This window comes from Spizellomyces punctatus, assembly GCF_000182565.1.
Source record: "Spizellomyces punctatus DAOM BR117 chromosome Unknown supercont1.18, whole genome shotgun sequence".
Classification (NCBI taxonomy): domain Eukaryota; kingdom Fungi; phylum Chytridiomycota; class Chytridiomycetes; order Spizellomycetales; family Spizellomycetaceae; genus Spizellomyces; species Spizellomyces punctatus.
Genome location: NW_015971554.1, coordinates 122539 through 139187, shown reverse-complemented (window position 1 = coordinate 139187; position 16649 = coordinate 122539). Strand labels below are relative to the sequence as shown.

At 47.3% G+C, this 16649-nt stretch overlaps 8 protein-coding genes across 8 annotated transcripts; 5 read left to right on the top strand and 3 right to left on the bottom strand.

Moving 5' to 3' along the window:
• The first annotated feature begins 306 nt into the window (after window positions 1–306).
• On the top strand, window positions 307–2722 carry SPPG_07888 (uncharacterized protein). Its single transcript, XM_016756038.1, has 13 exons — window positions 307–863; window positions 924–999; window positions 1059–1091; window positions 1163–1190; window positions 1250–1336; window positions 1404–1485; window positions 1556–1597; window positions 1655–1711; window positions 1764–1880; window positions 1944–2084; window positions 2140–2277; window positions 2334–2420; window positions 2486–2722. Exons 1-13 carry the CDS (start codon window positions 504–506, stop codon window positions 2648–2650), a joined length of 1413 nt encoding a protein of 470 aa, XP_016604716.1. The 5' UTR covers window positions 307–503; the 3' UTR covers window positions 2651–2722.
• A 39-nt stretch (window positions 2723–2761) lies between these two features.
• SPPG_07887 (uncharacterized protein) lies at window positions 2762–4476 on the top strand. The gene is made up of 6 exons (XM_016756037.1): window positions 2762–2855; window positions 2918–3378; window positions 3454–3747; window positions 3814–3948; window positions 4012–4109; window positions 4177–4476. Exons 1-6 carry the CDS (start codon window positions 2798–2800, stop codon window positions 4292–4294), a joined length of 1164 nt encoding a protein of 387 aa, XP_016604715.1. The 5' UTR covers window positions 2762–2797; the 3' UTR covers window positions 4295–4476.
• On the bottom strand, window positions 4036–5948 carry SPPG_07886 (uncharacterized protein). Its single transcript, XM_016756036.1, has one exon. The coding sequence runs from the start codon at window positions 5829–5831 to the stop codon at window positions 4395–4397; it is 1437 nt and encodes a 478-aa protein (XP_016604714.1). The 5' UTR covers window positions 5832–5948; the 3' UTR covers window positions 4036–4394.
• A 139-nt stretch (window positions 5949–6087) lies between these two features.
• On the top strand, window positions 6088–7351 carry SPPG_07885 (uncharacterized protein; the record flags this gene model as incomplete). The annotated part of the gene is made up of 6 exons (XM_016756035.1): window positions 6088–6171; window positions 6237–6378; window positions 6444–6642; window positions 6722–6790; window positions 6854–7001; window positions 7061–7351. 6 exons carry the CDS (start codon window positions 6088–6090, stop codon window positions 7349–7351), a joined length of 933 nt encoding a protein of 310 aa, XP_016604713.1.
• A 169-nt stretch (window positions 7352–7520) lies between these two features.
• On the bottom strand, window positions 7521–11491 carry SPPG_07884 (uncharacterized protein; the record flags this gene model as incomplete). The annotated part of the gene is made up of 21 exons (XM_016756034.1): window positions 7521–7603; window positions 7675–7708; window positions 7769–7918; window positions 8003–8069; window positions 8143–8345; window positions 8406–8604; window positions 8670–8932; window positions 8993–9153; window positions 9212–9370; window positions 9431–9525; window positions 9591–9678; window positions 9748–9952; window positions 10006–10040; window positions 10105–10227; window positions 10297–10379; window positions 10440–10518; window positions 10583–10768; window positions 10838–11025; window positions 11088–11212; window positions 11299–11409; window positions 11474–11491. The coding sequence occupies 21 exons, from the start codon at window positions 11489–11491 to the stop codon at window positions 7521–7523; spliced, it is 2655 nt and encodes an 884-aa protein (XP_016604712.1).
• A 146-nt stretch (window positions 11492–11637) lies between these two features.
• On the top strand, window positions 11638–13416 carry SPPG_07883 (DNA-directed RNA polymerase core subunit RPC40). Its single transcript, XM_016756033.1, has 9 exons — window positions 11638–11750; window positions 11813–11884; window positions 11945–12052; window positions 12109–12241; window positions 12304–12423; window positions 12499–12614; window positions 12671–12737; window positions 12815–13054; window positions 13120–13416. Exons 1-9 carry the CDS (start codon window positions 11673–11675, stop codon window positions 13242–13244), a joined length of 1059 nt encoding a protein of 352 aa, XP_016604711.1. The 5' UTR covers window positions 11638–11672; the 3' UTR covers window positions 13245–13416.
• A 675-nt stretch (window positions 13417–14091) lies between these two features.
• Window positions 14092–15307, top strand: SPPG_07882 (coproporphyrinogen oxidase; the record flags this gene model as incomplete). The annotated part of the gene is made up of 4 exons (XM_016756032.1): window positions 14092–14097; window positions 14145–14231; window positions 14301–15077; window positions 15137–15307. The coding sequence occupies 4 exons, from the start codon at window positions 14092–14094 to the stop codon at window positions 15305–15307; spliced, it is 1041 nt and encodes a 346-aa protein (XP_016604710.1).
• A 24-nt stretch (window positions 15308–15331) lies between these two features.
• On the bottom strand, window positions 15332–16601 carry SPPG_07881 (uncharacterized protein). Its single transcript, XM_016756031.1, has 8 exons — window positions 16551–16601; window positions 16441–16479; window positions 16267–16304; window positions 16117–16202; window positions 16006–16054; window positions 15757–15943; window positions 15628–15695; window positions 15332–15520 (listed from the first exon to the last, which is right to left on the bottom strand). The coding sequence occupies exons 1-8, from the start codon at window positions 16566–16568 to the stop codon at window positions 15436–15438; spliced, it is 570 nt and encodes a 189-aa protein (XP_016604709.1). The 5' UTR covers window positions 16569–16601; the 3' UTR covers window positions 15332–15435.
• Between the last annotated feature and the right edge of the window lie 48 nt (window positions 16602–16649).

Here is a 16649-nt window from a genome sequence, read left to right as displayed (position 1 = left end):
ATTCCTCGATTCGTTGCGAGTTCCTTTCCACAGCGCGCCGACCAAACGTGGTCGATTGCACCATATCAATTGTTGTGACATTAGGGAAAAGCCGTCTCAGTGAGCCGCGACCAATTGGTTCTGTGCGTCTTTCCGTACGTGTTGGTTGTGACGACTCCCAGAGCTCGCCCGGTATCAATACAGCACTGGGCTAACAAAAGAATGTTCAGCCATTGTTTCCGATTGTTCTTACAGCATCCTCGTCTTCAATCAGTGCAAAATGGTTGAAAGAAAAAGGGCCCTACAGGGTGGAACTGAACGAAGCGCGAAATGTCACGAGTCACGGGTTTTGGATAACGTTTGCTGGACGGACCTCGAATACCTCGTCCTAGACTTTTTGGCGATCTTCTTCTTGCATCTTGTAGCTCTTGACTGATACAACGTTGTTGTCAGATTACCAGGTTGCATCATATTCCAGCGCATTGCTCTCGGAAATCCACCTGTTCGTATAACTCGTCTCACGCATGGGGGCGAAGCGGAGCCGGGACTCAGACGTTGACGGCGACGTGCTACCCCCATCGAAATTTAGCATAAGATCTTGGTGTACCTTTGGAGGTACTCGAGGTGAAAAGAGTTTCAGTAGGGGAGCTGACAGCTCTTCACGTTCCTGGACCTTTGGTCTGTTGGGAGGGGGCGACCATGTGGGTTGCTTGTGGTCGGCGGTTCGACGGGAAAAATATACCTTCAGTCCCGTAAAAACACCAAGTAGTCTTGATGCCGTCTGTTCGTTAGCCACGGCACCTAATGTATTTGCAGAGACTGGAAAGGCACCTGACGGTCGTGATACCGTGGAAAGTCGCTTGTGGTCGGCGGTTCGCTCCCAGGTACCCGACGGTCGTGATACTGTGAAAATCGCAGCTATCACTCACATATATGTCGGATAGCGTAAAGCGCGCCATGCTGCCGCCCATTTGAAGCTGATCAAAAGCACTATGCCCCAACACTATGCAAGAATCATTGGTACGGTTGACATCCCCACAAGGTGGTCCGGGTTAAATTGTACTGACGTTCAACTTTAGGTGCTACCATTAAGCCAGATACCTGTGAAAATGGTCAGTTTAATCTCGGTGTTTAGTAGACGCTCACATATGAGACTCATTTTACGCGATCGTGGTTGTTTAAGGTTCACGCAACTTTGCCAAGCGGATCAGGTAAGCCGCTCAGTCGCATCCCCTCACGAGAGCAGGTTGTTTTGATGACTGTCTTTTAGGGTTCGAAACGGCTCCCAGGGACCACGTGTTGGCAAAGATCGTATGTTAAAAGCATTAACCGAGCGTGCTAAGGAAGCTTTACGATTGTCGGTATTACAGTCCTCGCAAGTGATCCTTGAGCATATTCTAACATGACTTGATACTGGTATGTAGAAGTGGAATATTGCTGGAAACGAAACCTGAGACTCCCGTCTATGCCGATCTCGTGTCCAAACGTAATCAGATTGAGCGAGATGTGAGTCCTTTCTGACTTCAAAGCTGGACGAGCTTCTAATTCACCCGTATACCTTTGGCTGTGTCTGCAGTTGCAGGAATTCAAGGACTTTGCAGAAGATGAATGGGATGAGGTTAGTGATGCGATGGGTGGCAATTGTACTACTCTTGGTCTGACCGCTATAATCCAGGCGTTCCCAAGAAGAACAAAGCCGTTTGCTGCTCTCTCTGTGGAGCAAGAAATGCAGGTAGAGTTATTCTGTGCTCTTTGGAAATCATTGAGTGCTGATGTTCTCTTAGATCGAAAGCGCTCTCGCCCCTGGACCTGGTACTGCCGTTGTGGTGTCCGGTTTTAATGTTGATATGACAAAAACGGATATTCGGACGTTGCTGGACGGGAATTGGCTCAATGATGAGGTTGGTACTATGGTTTCATGATGAATCGGATCGACAGTGCGGCAAGACTGATTCTGTTCCTAGGTTATAAATTTCTACGGCCAGCTGATCATGACGCGGGCAAAGGAAGATCTGGCGCGATATCCTAAGCTACACTGCTTCAACACGTTTTTCTACAAGTATCTGACGCAAAATTATGGACTGGTGCGCAAATGGACACGGAAGGTAATCATTCTAGCGGCAAAACCCTACCTTTCAACATGTGCTCATCGTCGGGCAGTTTGATATCTTTGCACTGGATTATGTCATCATGCCCGTGCACTTGGGCAACCATTGGACTTGTGCCGTGATCAACTTTAAGCGAAAACGCCTAGAATATTACGACTCGTTGCATGGAGGACACTCGTCCATCTTCAAGGTGAGGGATGCATGATTTGAGAAGTGCTGTAAAATATAATTATTCATTACATGTAGAACTTGAGACATTACTTGGAGCAGGAGTCAAAGGACAAGAAGAAAACAACTGTGGATCTCAGCGAATGGACCGAACATGTTCCTAAGGTACACCGCCCGGCGCTCGGTTCAGCACACTAGGACAGCGCGCTAATCCTGCTTTCTGACCAAAGAATGTGCCGGTGCAATTAAATGGCAACGACTGTGGTGTTTTCACCTGCCTTTTTATGGAATACACAGCGCGTGAAAGGGCATTCGATTTTGATGGTACCCATATGCCATATTTCAGGAAGCGAATTATGTGCGAGATACTGCGGAAAAGATTAATGATAGACTGAAAATAAAGAAAATAAACAATTGTTTTATGGACGACGAGACTTAAGTAATCAGATCAGGCACGTGATCCAACCCCAAAGTTTGGAAAGTGCGGCCAAACAAGCTGTCAATTGAGTTTGACGTCCAGATCCCTGCCTGTTCATTGCACAATGGCAAACGAACGTGACGTCGGCAATGGGGAAAGAAAGCCCGTACGTATTTGGGTTGGTAAGTGCACTGTCTATTCTATGCAAAATGTTGGTATTCCATCCTCTTACGGTGTTTCATAGACGGATGCTTTGACATGATGCATTACGGGCATGCGAATGCTCTGAGACAGGCAAAAGCGTTTGGGGACTACCTAGTGGTAGGAGTGCACTCCGATGCGGAAATTGAAAAGCATAAGGGGCCTACGGTTATGAAGGAGGACGAAAGATACGCGGCGGTGGCGGCATGCAAATGGGTTGACGAAGTTGTGAAGGATGCGCCATACTTCACCAACGTGGACATGCTGGACAAGTACGAATGCGATTTTTGTGTGCATGGTGATGATATCACGACTTTGGCCGATGGGACAGACTGTTATCAGGCGGTGAAGGACGCTGGCCGGTATAAGGAATGCAAACGTACCCAAGGGGTGTCAACGACAGAACTTGTTGGACGTATGCTTTTGATGTCGACGGAGCATTTACGGAGGAGGCCGTCTATTGGGGCTGATAGTAATGCCGAAAATCTGGATAACTTTAGTGCGGTAAGCACGCGTTTCGCATAGTAAATCCATGGAATGCGTCGTTAGAGTCATGCGCTTACAATGGTACGTCTGTAGGGCTCATCACAGTCACAACCCACTACCGCCATCTCGCATTTTCTACCAACCACTAGGCGTATAGTTCAGTTTTCTGAAGGACGAGAGCCGAAGCCAGGCGACAAGGTCGTGTACGTCGATGGTGGATTTGACCTGTTCCATGTAGGCCATATTGAGTTCCTCAAAAAGGCCAAAGAGCTCGGTGATTATCTCCTTGTGGGGGTACATGATGATCGGTCGGTCCATGCTGTTAAGGGTTCAAACTACCCTATCATGAACTTGCACGAGCGAGTTTTGAGTGTCTTGGCTTGCCGAGTAAGTTTATGCGATTTGTTCCATCTTACAGTTTTATTTCGTTTACTCAGCATTTATTCTCACTAGTATGTCGACGAAGTGATTATCGGTGCCCCGTATAGTGTAACCAAGGATGTTCTTGAAAAGGTGTACAATGTGGGAGTTGTTGTGCATGGTAGCAGTGCCATTGATCTGGACGTTGATGGTAGCGACCCTTACCGTGTAAGAAAGAGTTCGTGCATATGATGTTTCGTTAAGTTTGCTCATATGAATCTGCCCCTGAAGCTACCGAAAGAGCTTGGTATCTTTGTGCAAATTGAGTCACCAAAGGTCGGCTTGACCACGGATTCTATTGTGAACAGGATTATCGAGCACAGAAAAATGTGGGTTCCCATTGGCTTTTGCGGGGCTATCATATACACTAACTAGGTAATGACTCTTTCTTATTAGCTTTGAGGCGAGAAATCGGCGCAAAGCAGAGAAGGCGATACTGGAGGCGAAAATGGAAGAAGAAGAACGACGAAAGACCGCAGCAAATATAGAATTACATCAGGATTCAGTCCGATAGAAACCCAGGTTTATCAGGCAGTATACATTTTTAAGTGTAGAGATGGGCTGGGTGCGTGGTAAGTTAGATATATACAGTCAGCATGGCCGCTCGTCAAATACTAGGATCCGAACAGAAAGTCATAAACATATCCTAAAACTCCATCCGAAAAATAGCCGGGCTTGATCCGATTTCCATGCGCATTATCGTAGACAGGAGGCCACGATTCGTACTTTGGCGGTGTGACAGGCAGTATATCGTCCTTACGGGGAGCTGGTGATGCATATTTCTCTTCTGCGCCTGGAGCGACGCCATTGCTTTTGTCCTCAAAATCATTGCTGACAGTACTGGCCAGACCGTTTTCTTCTGTCCGTACCGCAGCAGGTTCGGAAGGTGGATTGGCTGAACCGTCATCAGGGGACGTGGCCCAATCAAATGCCCCGGGAATCGCAATGGGTGATGACAGGCTTGGTGCCGCAGAACGGATGCCGCTCCCATACGCATTGACAGTATCGCCAGATTTTACTGCTAGGACCTCGTCGTTCCATAACGTGTTGTCATGACGGAGAGCCGCACGCACCGCACTGTGATCCGCATATCGAATGACGATCCAGTTTCTACCCTTCTTGTGGCTAATAATGCGTCCAAGGTTGCTAAACTCCTGTAATAATAGATCTACATCGCGGCTCCCCAATACGGTTACCGTATTGCCAAGGGGATTGGGCGTCGGGGTATCTGGCGCCACGCTGCTCCTCGACCCGACCGACAGTGGGGACATATCCATTGGCGTGTCCGGTAGCATCGTTCCCTCCTCATGCAGCGATCGGGAAACACTTGTGTCACGTCCTCTTTGGGTATAGTTTGTTCGCGCTCCTTTACTGCCCACGCTATTTTCGGCCCAGGAGGTGGGCTCAGAGTGGACATCTGCATCCTCATATCCTGTGTACGGAAGCCCGTAGCAACGTGCGCCGTCCACAAATAGCGACATTCTCGGTATATAATCGTCTTCCTGTCTAGGTGATGTGCTCACATTACTTGAATCATCTGCTCCTGACGACGATCGCCTCCGATCTCGAAGCCCCTGATATAGTCTTGGCGAGGGACGTTTTTTGGGGCTTCCCAAGAGTGCTTCTGTAAGAAATGATGGTACATACTTGGGACCCTCGTCCTGTGAAGGCTGGTGTCTCTGCTGCTGTTCGGCATACATGCCAGGTTGGTGCTGTGCAAGCTCGTGCTCATCGTGCGAGTTTGGCTGTTGATATGGTGATTCATAATGGCTATACATTCCCGACTGATGCGGCGGAGACCCATTCTGCTCATGAAAGTTCTCGTACAAGTTTCCATGATTGTTGTGCTGATATTGATGTTGCGATCCTTGCTGCGATCTCCCATACATAGACCCAGCGTGCCCATTCGAAGGGCTCTGTGTGCGCCGCGGTGAGGAGAAGTTCTCCCCCGGGGTGAAATAAGCTGGAGAGTGCACCCGTTCACCGTCAAAAGGGGTCTGACCACGGAACGACATCGCGCCCTTCCCTTGTGGATAAGGCGAGTTGAACATGGTACTTGATCTTCAAAATCTCCTAGAAAAGTGCTCGACGCTTCTTAGAGGAAGCCAGTGCAAGACGTTTCAGCGGCGCAAACTGTAAATGGCACGCTAATATTGGGGGAATGCCGGTGCAGGTCGATGGGGAAGAAGCCCAGCTGCTGATCGCTTTGTCAGGCGAGCATGCGAGTTGCTATGGCAATAAGAACTAGTCACGTGCTCAGGATGAGTTGAGCAGAACGTCAACTAACTCAGTGATATGGCAATAACCATGTCTGATGACCAGGAAGAGCCATCTCCTACAGCACGCACAGCCAGTTCTCTCTGCGAAGTATGTCAAGCTCATCCATACAAGGTTCGGAACAAAAATGTCAAGAAATGTAAAAATGACGCTTATTTTGAACATTTTTCCTTCTTCAGTATAAATGTCCCGGTTGTCTCTGCCGAACCTGTTCCTTGGCTTGCTCCAGATCGCACAAGGATCAAAGCGGCTGTACTGGGCAACGGGATAAGACTCAATTCATCAAAGTTGCCGACTATACGGCGAATGACATGACGAGTGGTGCGTGGCAATTGTAATATCGTTAAATGCGTTGTGAACTATTCGTTTATCGTCATCCTTTGAAGACTACACCTTTCTGGAAGATATTTATCGTACCGCAGACAATGCTACTCGGGACAATGATCGCTTACATTCCGCTTCCAAGTCGCATAACGTGCGACAACGAGTTTTGGCGAAGCAGTGCAAAAGCCGAGGAATACGGATAAAATTCATGCCCGCTGGAATGAAGAGACATGACCAAAATCAGTCGATATACATACAGAAGTAAAATCAATATTTGAGGCATTGTTTGTAATGCAACATCGAACGCGAACAAGGCTTACCTGTCAAATCCTTGTCTCAGACGTGAGTTCACTTCCTGGACGGTGGAATGGGACTTTCAGGAGAGTAAAGTCACAATCGTGGATCATAGGTATAAGAAGTCATCACATCACCCGGAACTTATGGATTCTTGTTCTGAAAATGTGCATTTTAGGGTAAAGGACACCGACACGGTGGAAGATCTTGTCGCAAAACATGTTGAAGGGCAGGAAGGAAACGCCGTCACAAGATACCAAATACAGCCGTATTGCGAGCGTGGATTGAAGAATTTGCTCTTCTACATGAAGATGGTCGACGTACCTGTAGGCATACCTTTCATTCGCGCATGCCATGATCGGGTTGTTAATGCCATGTGACATAGGCCAACCAAACCATTTACTTATCAATAAATCCAAAGGACACTCTTCGAGATGCATTGAGAGGCAAAACTGTCATCGAATTCCCGACGATCATTATACGTTGTCACCCGCCGCCAGTAGACGTAAGAGTGATGGAGGACGTGCCAGAGCACCAGAAATCTACGTATGACGGTCCTGCATATTTGTTACGACGTTTTAGTCAACTGGACGTCACCACGCAGCCAGTGGCCAACCTCACGGATGCTGCGGTGACAAATGCTATAGTTCAAGATCTTCAGTCATCGACGCTTTAAGTAATTCGCTGGACGAAAGCCATCCGAACAGCCAGCACAGATAGCTGGTTCGTGACACGAACGTGCGACCTGCACTTGAACACAAGACACACATCGCACATGGTTGTGAATTGAATAATTTAACATTATCGCATAATAAAAATATTTAATACCCCCACACTAAAGCAAGTTAGACAAACAAATGAAGTAATGCAAAACTATATAGCGGAATGATAAGATTATCATTCTGATCAGAGAAAGCCTCCAGGAAGCCTGCAAGAATGCAAAACATGGTTACACATTTGGAAAAAAGAAGCTATTGAGCCGGCATGCGAAGAACTTACTGCTTAACAGGATGCATAGTAGCACCGACAACCACTGTATAAGAGAATCATTAGGAGTAGGATCTGTTGCAGCTCGATGGGTCCGATTACTTACCTGCTTGGCTCCCTCCACTATCACGCCACCTATACCGGCCAACAGACAGCAGGTAACGGTGACAGTGATTGCAAAAGCCATTGTGCCTTCGACAGACTTTGATGTCCCCGGCCATCGAATGCGACCAAAACGCTTGCCGTGTATAGAAGCCTAGGAACGGCACAAAATGGGACATTAGCCATGTCAAAAACCTGTTGCTATTGAAGGAAAACTGATGAGGCTTTCCATTCTCACCATTGTATCTCCAATGCCGAGAGTCAAAATGCCGCTCACGGCCGCCAAATTATGTCCCTGGGGTATTCTAGAAATGGAGCATACACGTCAGTATTGACTTTGAGTGGATTAGCGCCTGCGACCGACAATATGAATGTCACCTGTTCAACCATACAGGGAGAGCACACCCAATGAGCAGATATAAGTGCGACAAAATGACCGGACCGCGATCTCTCTTGTCCAGAAAATGACTCAGAAATTCGTTGACCTCTTTCCCAATGGGCCAGACTTGATAGTGTCGCACATATTCCAACAGAATGAGGGCGCTTAATGCAACTGAAAATGCTAAATGCATGAAATCTGGCTGGAGAGGTCGTGTCGGTTTAAATACGACCGACGCCCAAGCTCATAAAACGAGACGTACATCCAATATATATCCCGGAATAAACATAAGAGTAGCGAGCACATGGAAGTATTTTCGTTTGAGGTTTAACACCGCGAGATCCGAGGTGCTCGTTGGGAAGTGTTGATATGCCACCGTTACCCCAATAGCGATAATCAGTGCCCAATAACCAATTAGGCCTAGACGATATGCGCCAGGAGTGAGTATAAAGTATACCACCCTAAGTGATGGAAGGCATTTAATGAGTTATCCACGTTGCCACCCTCTTTGCCGTCTGACACCGACCAGGTAAAAGGTTCAGCTCCGAGACACAACTGCGTCCACGGAGCTATCAAGAAAAGCACGATCGCCAAGGTGGCACAATAAAATCCAATCGAAAGAGCAACGAATTGCTGATGGCTTGCATGATAGCGGATGGCGCGTATTTTTCTCAGCAAAGGAACCAATAGGACGCCAATCAATAGCATTCCGAACAGCAGCGCATGCATGAACACATTGGTTTCACTACGATCGATGTTCATCTCCTGTGGTACTCGCGTCGGATGCAACTGAGGTAGAGATTCTTTTAGTCGAGATGGAGGTATTTATGTGTTGATGCTTGATTTCACCTTGGTCAAGGTGCTAACAAGAGCGTCCAAGAAAAGCAGCGACAACGTTTGTGTCACCACCAACGCTTCTCCAAATGTGAAGCTCCGTCGAAATCGGGTGAGAACTAGATGCAAAGTGCCTCTGAACGTCGCTAGGCCCAGAAGAAACATAAATGGCTGGACTAGAAGTAAACAATGTATTAGCATCAGTGACCGATCGCATGGACAGAGGGACCTTACCGAAAACGCCATAATAGACTGCACTGTGCCTCGTAGTCGGAACAATGAATCCCATCGCCCACAGCATAATCCAGTGTTTGCGCCATCCTTGGGTAAGAATAGGTAGAGCTTCAAGCAGGCTGAACCATATGCTTAATCGGAGGAACGGTAATAGGTAGGCTACCATTCAAAGAGATAAACAAATAATGACGAGCACTCGAGTTGAGTAAATTGCCCTACCAAACATGATTCCATCGGGTAGGCGGAGAATCAAAGCTGCCAGAACTAAGGGTGGGAGTATAAGTCCAGCCACCGTTCCCGCTTCAGCGTCGGGGCTGGAATGCAACAGGCATCTTAGGAGTAGTAAAAGACGGTTTCGTCGTCACCTCGAACAACCTACCGGTAGCACCCGGTGCGAGAGGGCGGGGTTACATATGGATATCGATATATTAGGCAAAGTAGCGCTACCGCTATCAGAAGACAAAATACTAGATATTGGCGGAGCTGCATTAATACATAACTATATATATTCTGCCGAGATCACGATGAACACGCACACCCGCTTTCATACAGACGGCTCCGAAATGCAAGAGCTAGAGTGGCCCAACATGCAGGCCCAATCAGCAGCGTCGCCTCGGCAATTACGGGCAAACGACTAGAGTGCGCGGATGTCGCCTGCAATCGAGTTGTTGCAGCCATGAAGGGACCATGTCGACCGCATTCGCCCGCAGCACGTTCGGAACGTGGGGGGACCCGAAGCTCCTATGAATGGAACCGGATGCTTGCACATTCTATTGCGATCCCTCCTGAATCACATGTGGTTGGTTGGTTGGATTCATGATTCGCTTCCCTTCATCGGCAACGCTCGTCAGCATTCATGTCGCATATCGACCTCAAACCATTGCCAGACTCACCTAGATCCACATAGTATTCACGCCGATATGGGTCCAAGGCTTCAAGCTTTTCTAGTATTTTCAATGCATCGTCCTTTTGAAGCTGTAGCTTCGCCATAATGTGGACCAGAGTTATCAAAGCCCCTACACAACATGATCAGGTGAGCCACTCGGGGCGTGAGACAATGATAGCAAAGCAACAATGAAGCATACATCGACTCTCCGGTTCCAAATCCACCAGTTCCTGGATTGATTGCAATTCATTTTTCCACCTCTTCTCGTCATCCGCTTTGAGACTACATGGAGAGTGTCGGCATTAAAAAATGATCACTGATGGCGTAACATACCGGGCTCACCTCAGCAGCCACCGCTGATAAAGCCAAGCACTTTGATCAGCAGGTTCCGTATATATTGCGTTCCGAACAAGTTCAAATTCTGTTTCAATTTGGCGGTCAATATCCCCTTAGGCATAGCTGCAGACTGGGGAGCTCAAGATTACCATCATCGATGACCTTTGTCAACTCTTCCACCATGTAAGCTTGCGGCAAAAACTTGCTACGATGGTGCCAGGCGGAATAATTTGAAAAGTTCTGATTGATTTTGGTTGTCGTAAAATCAAATTCTTCTTGAGGTGTTCGTTTATTTGACCTTGCCACAACGTAACGTCGATAGTTCCATCCGTGAACTGAGAAGGATTCGGAAGCGTACATTAGCTTTCCGGAAAAACCCGTATCCACTTCACCATGCGACCTACAGTTTCTAGCATCTAGATCCAACATTGCTTCCAGCAATCGTAATTCTCGGTCCCATGGAGGGTTCGGCATATTCTCCAATATCCACCGACGATGATTCCACACCCAATAGGACTTGGGATTAACTTTGAGCCCTTCCTGTGCAAAGCGCAACTCGGATGAACACAGCGCTTCCTTCTTTTCGACTCCCCTGTACGCGGGCATATTGGTTTCCCAAAATGTAATTCGTGTATAGATGCGCCTACATCTTACACAATTTTGAACTTCTCCAGTAGTATCTGGCGGCGAAGATTCCACATTGTGTAATATTCCGGATTGATCGAAAGTAGTTTTGTAGTGAGCTGAAATGTTTCGTCGTCATATGATTTGTCGTTACGCTACGCCATCCAACTTATATTAGCGCTGTCGAAGTTCCCAAATGCCGAAGTTATGCACTGATAGAATACGAGACCGACTGCGCTACCTTCTGTTGGACTTGTGCGCATAGGGCACGGTACTCGGCAATCTTCTTTTGGTTTTTCTCTCGCTGCCGCTCGACAGCCTCCGCCGATGCCTTGACCTTTTTCTGATGATGCTGCAAACACCAGAACCACAGTGTAAATAAAATGGCACACTCCAACAGACAAAGCATCACGTACGTGTCCGTCGGCCGACATGGTGGAAGCAAAGGGAAACGAGAACCAAAAGGCAGATGGGCAGAAACTCGCACAGAGCGGTGAAAGTCAGACTCGACTGTGCCACTGGCTCCAACCAGGCTGGAAATGTTTTTGGTTGAACAGTTGGGCATTTTCCATTCCCGCTCGCCCTCCAACTGATCTCTATTTATTATTTCCTGCCATGACTGCTGTGCATGACCAGGACGCTGTCAACCTGATGCGCACTCGGGTGGTGCTGCACAAGGATAGAGTAGCCCATGTAAGCTATCTTCGAAACTTGCTGCTTTCTGGTGGAGTTTTAAAAAAAGAGTTTCCGCACAGCCTTCCTCAATGGACTTCCCCCATACTTTCCCGAACGAGGATTTGTCTTGGGACCTAACGAAATTCAAGGAGGTATTATTTCAAACCATGTAGATTATTCATAATCAAAATTTGTCGCTGATGGCGTTCCAGAACTTTCGGATAGTTATAGGCTTCATTGGAAAGAACGACATGGAGTTTGATATGATCGGCGTAGACGCCGCAATTGCAAACGCTTTCCGTCGTATCTTGATTGGCGAAGTAAGCATGATTAGGCGGAAGGAGAATGTTTCCCTAGACTTATGGTGGCGATAAAGGTACCGACGATGGCCATCGAGAAAGTTTACATCATGAACAACACGTCTATAATGCACGACGAGATCCTCGCACAGCGATTGGGTTTGATTCCCATTAAGGCTGATCCGCGGTTATTCGATTTCCGTCGAGGAGGTGGGTAGCCATATTGGTCGGCTTCAACTGTACTGTTTACCGAGGTCCTGCCTCCATTTCAGCGGACGATCCCCCGACTGATCTCAATACGGTCGTACTGAAGCTGAAAATCCAATGTTCCAAAAATCCCAACGCACCACCGATGGCAGCACTTCCCAGCGATAAATTCATAAACTCAAGTGGTTAGAACGTTTGTCATTACTTGAACTTGGTCTCTGGGATATCGTAATAACGAGTGATATCCACGTCATGATCAGTGCTATCCTCTCACTTACAATGGGATCCGCAAGGAGAGCAGGCAGAGAAGTTTAAAAATGATCCGATACGTCCGGTTATAGATGACATCTTGATTACGAAGCTACGGCCGGGACAGGTTTGTTTTTGACCTGTCATTAGCCTCAATTTTGTTCTGAGCTGATGATTTTGTAGGAAATCGATATGGAGCTGCACTGTCAAAAGGGAATTGGAAAGGAACATGCAAAGTGGTCGCCCGTTGGTCAGTAAGCGGCAATTGTCACATGTCGGTTTGGATATATACTTAAAGCTGCCTGCCCTTTTGCTTTGGAACACTAGCTACGGCTTCATACCGTCTCCTGCCAGACATTCAGATCCTAGAGCCCATAACGGGGGACTCAGCTTACAAATTCCAAAAATGCTTCCCTAAAGGCGTTGTAGAGGTCGAGCAGAACGATAGTGGGGAGCCAGAGGCTAAAGTAGTCAATCCGCGAAAAGATACTGTTAGCCGAGAGGTGCTGCGTCATGCTGAATTTGAAAAGAAAGTGCGATTAACTCGTGTTCGTGATCACTTCATCTGTAAGTCCATGGAATGCTTTGGCGCGCTTGAACCTTTACTCACGTAACAACGCGGCGTACAACAGTCAGCATCGAGTCCACCGGTATATTACCGCCACAAGTACTGTTCGTTGAAGCAGCACAGATTTTGATCAACAAATGCAAAGTGGTGAAAGCGGCACTACATAGCTCTGGTGCCTATTTTTTGTAAATATATGTAATGAGCAAGGATCTTTTATTGCATGACTAGGATAGAATAAGCAAAGAGTACAACATTGCATTGAGATCTTCAGCAGCTATCCTTTGCCATTGTCTGCCAAGGTCATCATTTCGTTACATGGGATGAACGTGGTGTCGGATGACTTTAAAAGGCTGTATGGAAGAAATGATAAAGTCTCATATCATTTTGTGTCAGTTAACATTCAATATCCCTAGGCATAAGATATCACATAATACCATGAGTGTATAGTTTGTCGGCTGCTCTTCATACTGGCATTGATGCCAGATATCTCATCTTTTGCAATACAATGTGGATAGCCACGTGATATTGACTGAATGTGTGTCATGATGCGTTCTACTTTGCTTCCCGTCCTTGTACGGCCCCGCAAGATAAAAAGACATTTGACGGTGTGCAGAGCACCGTTGCGTTCTAACCAACGGTGAACCGGAAGTCAGGCTCGACATACCAGATTTGCGTCGATATTTGAGATGCGACTATTCTTCACAGGTGCGCTAGGGGCACTATCATTTAGGCATCTTTCACATAGTTCCTAACTCACCGTCGGGGCGATCCGACATCTCTTTCAGCTTTAAGGGCCCAAACACAACGGGGCTTCACAGGGTAAGACAGCTCGACTTTACAAGTTTGCCCTAATTCGGGACACTGATTCGCTTGCCAGATGGACTTCCACATGGCGCACGTCAACGGTATCACATCCTCGGGCATCGCTCTCTACTCTCCCCTCTTTCTCCGCAAGACCAACTGCGAAACGATCGGTTTCAATTATCCTGGGCACTACTGTCGTGTGTATAAGTAGTTGGATCTATGCGCACCAGGTATGCGTGTTTGTCTTCTAGTGTACCTGCAAGCCGCTTGACTGGTACTATGTAGATCTCGCACAAAACCATTGATTGCGAAGCGACCGAGGAACTGAAAGGCAGGGTTCAAAGTAAATCATCAAGCAAGCAGAAAGAAGAGGTACGCATATCGCAGTATGTGCAACGACTGGGTACATCGGTTGACCTGTGGCTCTTGACTTTTCGCTAGACTGCCTTGCGGAAGCCGATGAGCGCCAAAATGGAGCAGTTGGTGCGCCATCTCCAGCACAAAATAACATCGGCTGTAGAGGAACTTGAAGGTCCCAATGGTGGCCGTTTCTTCCACGATGCTTGGATCCGGGAGGAAGGTGGTGAAGGTGTTTCATGTGTTCTTCAAGACGGCAAGGTGTTTGAGAAGGCCGGAGTAAACATTTCCATTGTGGCCAGTAAAGCACCAGAAGGCATGCTTCAGCACATGCGCGCGCGCAAACGAGAAGGAATTGATAAAGGACCGTATAACATGTTCGTGGCCGGAATTAGCCTTGTAATGCATCCTCATAACCCGATGGCACCGACAGTCCATGCCAATTACCGATATTTTGAATTGGTCGAAGAAAACGGGGATGAACCTGTGGCATGGTGGTTTGGTGGCGGGTGTGATCTGACGCCCTCATACCTATTTGAAGAAGATGCGATTCATTTTCATAAGATTATAAAACAAGCTTGCGATAATCACGACACAGCTTATTACCCCCGCTTCAAAAAGTGGTGTGACGAGTACTTTGATGTCAAGCACCGTGGTGAACGAAGAGGAATTGGTGGAATCTTTTTTGACGATCTGGAAGACAGGCCCGCCGAAGAGATTTTTGCCTTTGTCAAAGACTGTGGAGAAAGTTTTGTGGATCAGTATGTTCCGATTGTACAAAAGCGGAAGGATATGCCCTTCACGAAAGAGAACAAGTTGTGGCAGCAGTTGCGCAGAGGGAGATATGTAGAGTTCAATCTGGTACTTGTTTACGTCTGCATGTTGGCGCTTTGCGGTCCAAACTAACACGACTATCTTAGGTTCATGATCGGGGAACAAAGTTTGGCCTCGCTACGCCGGGAGTGCGTATTGAGAGTGTATTAATGTCCCTACCATTGACTGCACGTTGGGAGTACGGACATGTGCCAACGCCTGGTAGCCCAGAGGCCGAGCTTTTAGAAGTCCTGAGGACGCCGAGAGATTGGATATAGTCTTTCAAACGCACAAGTATGAAGTATAACCGAGATCAGACAAACTCTATTAATTAGCAAATCAACCCTATGAACAAAGAGAGGATCCTTTTTGGAATGCCCAAATATCACGTAGACACCCCCATCCTTCATTCTTGGTGAATGAGCTTCTTCTTCGCTTCCTTCTTCTCTTTGGCCTTGAGTTCCTTTTCGCTGACTGCGGTGGGAGGTTGGCTAGTAGGTAGAGATAAGATAGGTTCAAGATCAGCCTGTGACATAGAAATCTAAAGTATTGTATTCGAGAAAATCGTGCCCTGGACTGTATGTCCTTTTATACTCACCCGAAAGGAGACGCGGCTTTCCATGGCCTGGCCAAGTCGCCAGTAGCTGGCTTTCCAAGAATATGCACCTGCGTCGGATAAAATTAGCAAGTTAAATGCAACTGCTCGGGATTGCAAGACTTCACGTACCTGCACAAGCTGAGCTTGGTATAGAGTGCGAAGTCCCAGAACAGACTGCAGCAAAAGTGGTCGAAGATAACCCCACTTGTAATGAATGAAACCCAAAATGGCCATTGCAACAACTTGACCCCGAAGAGTTTCCTTCAACTTAGTGATGTCGTAGTCCTTAATCGTTGTCCGAACGGTCTCGACATTTCTAAGAAAAATCCATTACTGCCACCGAACACAGATATCTTTACCACAAATGCAAGATCATACTTGGGTTCCATAGGATTCTTCGCTTCCGTATAAACGAGAGGCGTTTCATCTGAATGTCAAAGGCAATTCATCAGAGAGCGGTCGGTATATTACACTCGATTAATTACCCACCTTTTTTGGCCAACACTCTCCTGTACACAATGAACAGTACAATGGCAACAATCACTTGCATGCCCATGTACGCGGCTCGGAGATAGCTATGGCACAAAAGGTTGCGTGAGGGCGTATCTTTTACGTATTGGTGTCCATTGAGCTACTTACTGCACATTGGCCTCATTGTCGAGATCAAAACGGTTAGCCTGTCAAAGATACAGCGGCGTTAATCAACCATGGTAGCGTACAGCGTGTGTGGACGACGTGATGCGCTGCACAATTGCAGGCTCACGGCTTGTCGGATCGCCAGATCGTAGAAATATGTAACAAGGGACTACCTACGATCTGCACAAGGCCAAAGACAACCAGCAGGTTGACGATCTGCACCAGGATAAAATGTGTGAGATGGGCTTTACAGAATAAGCGCTACTTGAAGAAATACGGGTAATTACCTGTGAATTTAGCGCCATTGGTGATGAACTAGCTTTCACCGCTGCTCGGCTTCGCAACTTCACAAAATTTTGCTGACGTGGATTCGCTTACCAAAGATC

What these genes read in the sequence shown, in the direction of transcription:
- SPPG_07888 (XM_016756038.1), top strand. Translation starts at nt 504, where the DNA reads ATGGGGGCGAAGCGGAGCCGGGACTCAGACGTTGACGGCGACGTGCTA. An exon ending in GGAATTGGCTCAATGATGAG is followed by an intron (nt 1,881 to 1,943) that starts GTTGGTACTATG and finishes TTCTGTTCCTAG; the next exon opens with GTTATAAATTTCTACGGCCA. An exon ending in GGACCGAACATGTTCCTAAG is followed by an intron (nt 2,421 to 2,485) that starts GTACACCGCCCG and finishes TTCTGACCAAAG; the next exon opens with AATGTGCCGGTGCAATTAAA.
- SPPG_07887 (XM_016756037.1), top strand. Translation starts at nt 2,798, where the DNA reads ATGGCAAACGAACGTGACGTCGGCAATGGGGAAAGAAAGCCCGTACGT. An exon ending in ATCTGGATAACTTTAGTGCG is followed by an intron (nt 3,379 to 3,453) that starts GTAAGCACGCGT and finishes GTACGTCTGTAG; the next exon opens with GGCTCATCACAGTCACAACC. An exon ending in ATGGTAGCGACCCTTACCGT is followed by an intron (nt 3,949 to 4,011) that starts GTAAGAAAGAGT and finishes CTGCCCCTGAAG; the next exon opens with CTACCGAAAGAGCTTGGTAT.
- SPPG_07886 (XM_016756036.1), bottom strand. Translation starts at nt 5,831, where the DNA reads ATGTTCAACTCGCCTTATCCACAAGGGAAGGGCGCGATGTCGTTCCGT.
- SPPG_07883 (XM_016756033.1), top strand. Translation starts at nt 11,673, where the DNA reads ATGACTGCTGTGCATGACCAGGACGCTGTCAACCTGATGCGCACTCGG. An exon ending in GTCGTATCTTGATTGGCGAA is followed by an intron (nt 12,053 to 12,108) that starts GTAAGCATGATT and finishes GTGGCGATAAAG; the next exon opens with GTACCGACGATGGCCATCGA. An exon ending in TAAATTCATAAACTCAAGTG is followed by an intron (nt 12,424 to 12,498) that starts GTTAGAACGTTT and finishes CGTCATGATCAG; the next exon opens with TGCTATCCTCTCACTTACAA.
- SPPG_07881 (XM_016756031.1), bottom strand. An exon ending in GAGAGTGTTGGCCAAAAAAG is followed by an intron (nt 16,055 to 16,116) that starts GTGGGTAATTAA and finishes TTTGACATTCAG; the next exon opens with ATGAAACGCCTCTCGTTTAT. An exon ending in AAGAATCCTATGGAACCCAA is followed by an intron (nt 15,944 to 16,005) that starts GTATGATCTTGC and finishes GATTTTTCTTAG; the next exon opens with AAATGTCGAGACCGTTCGGA.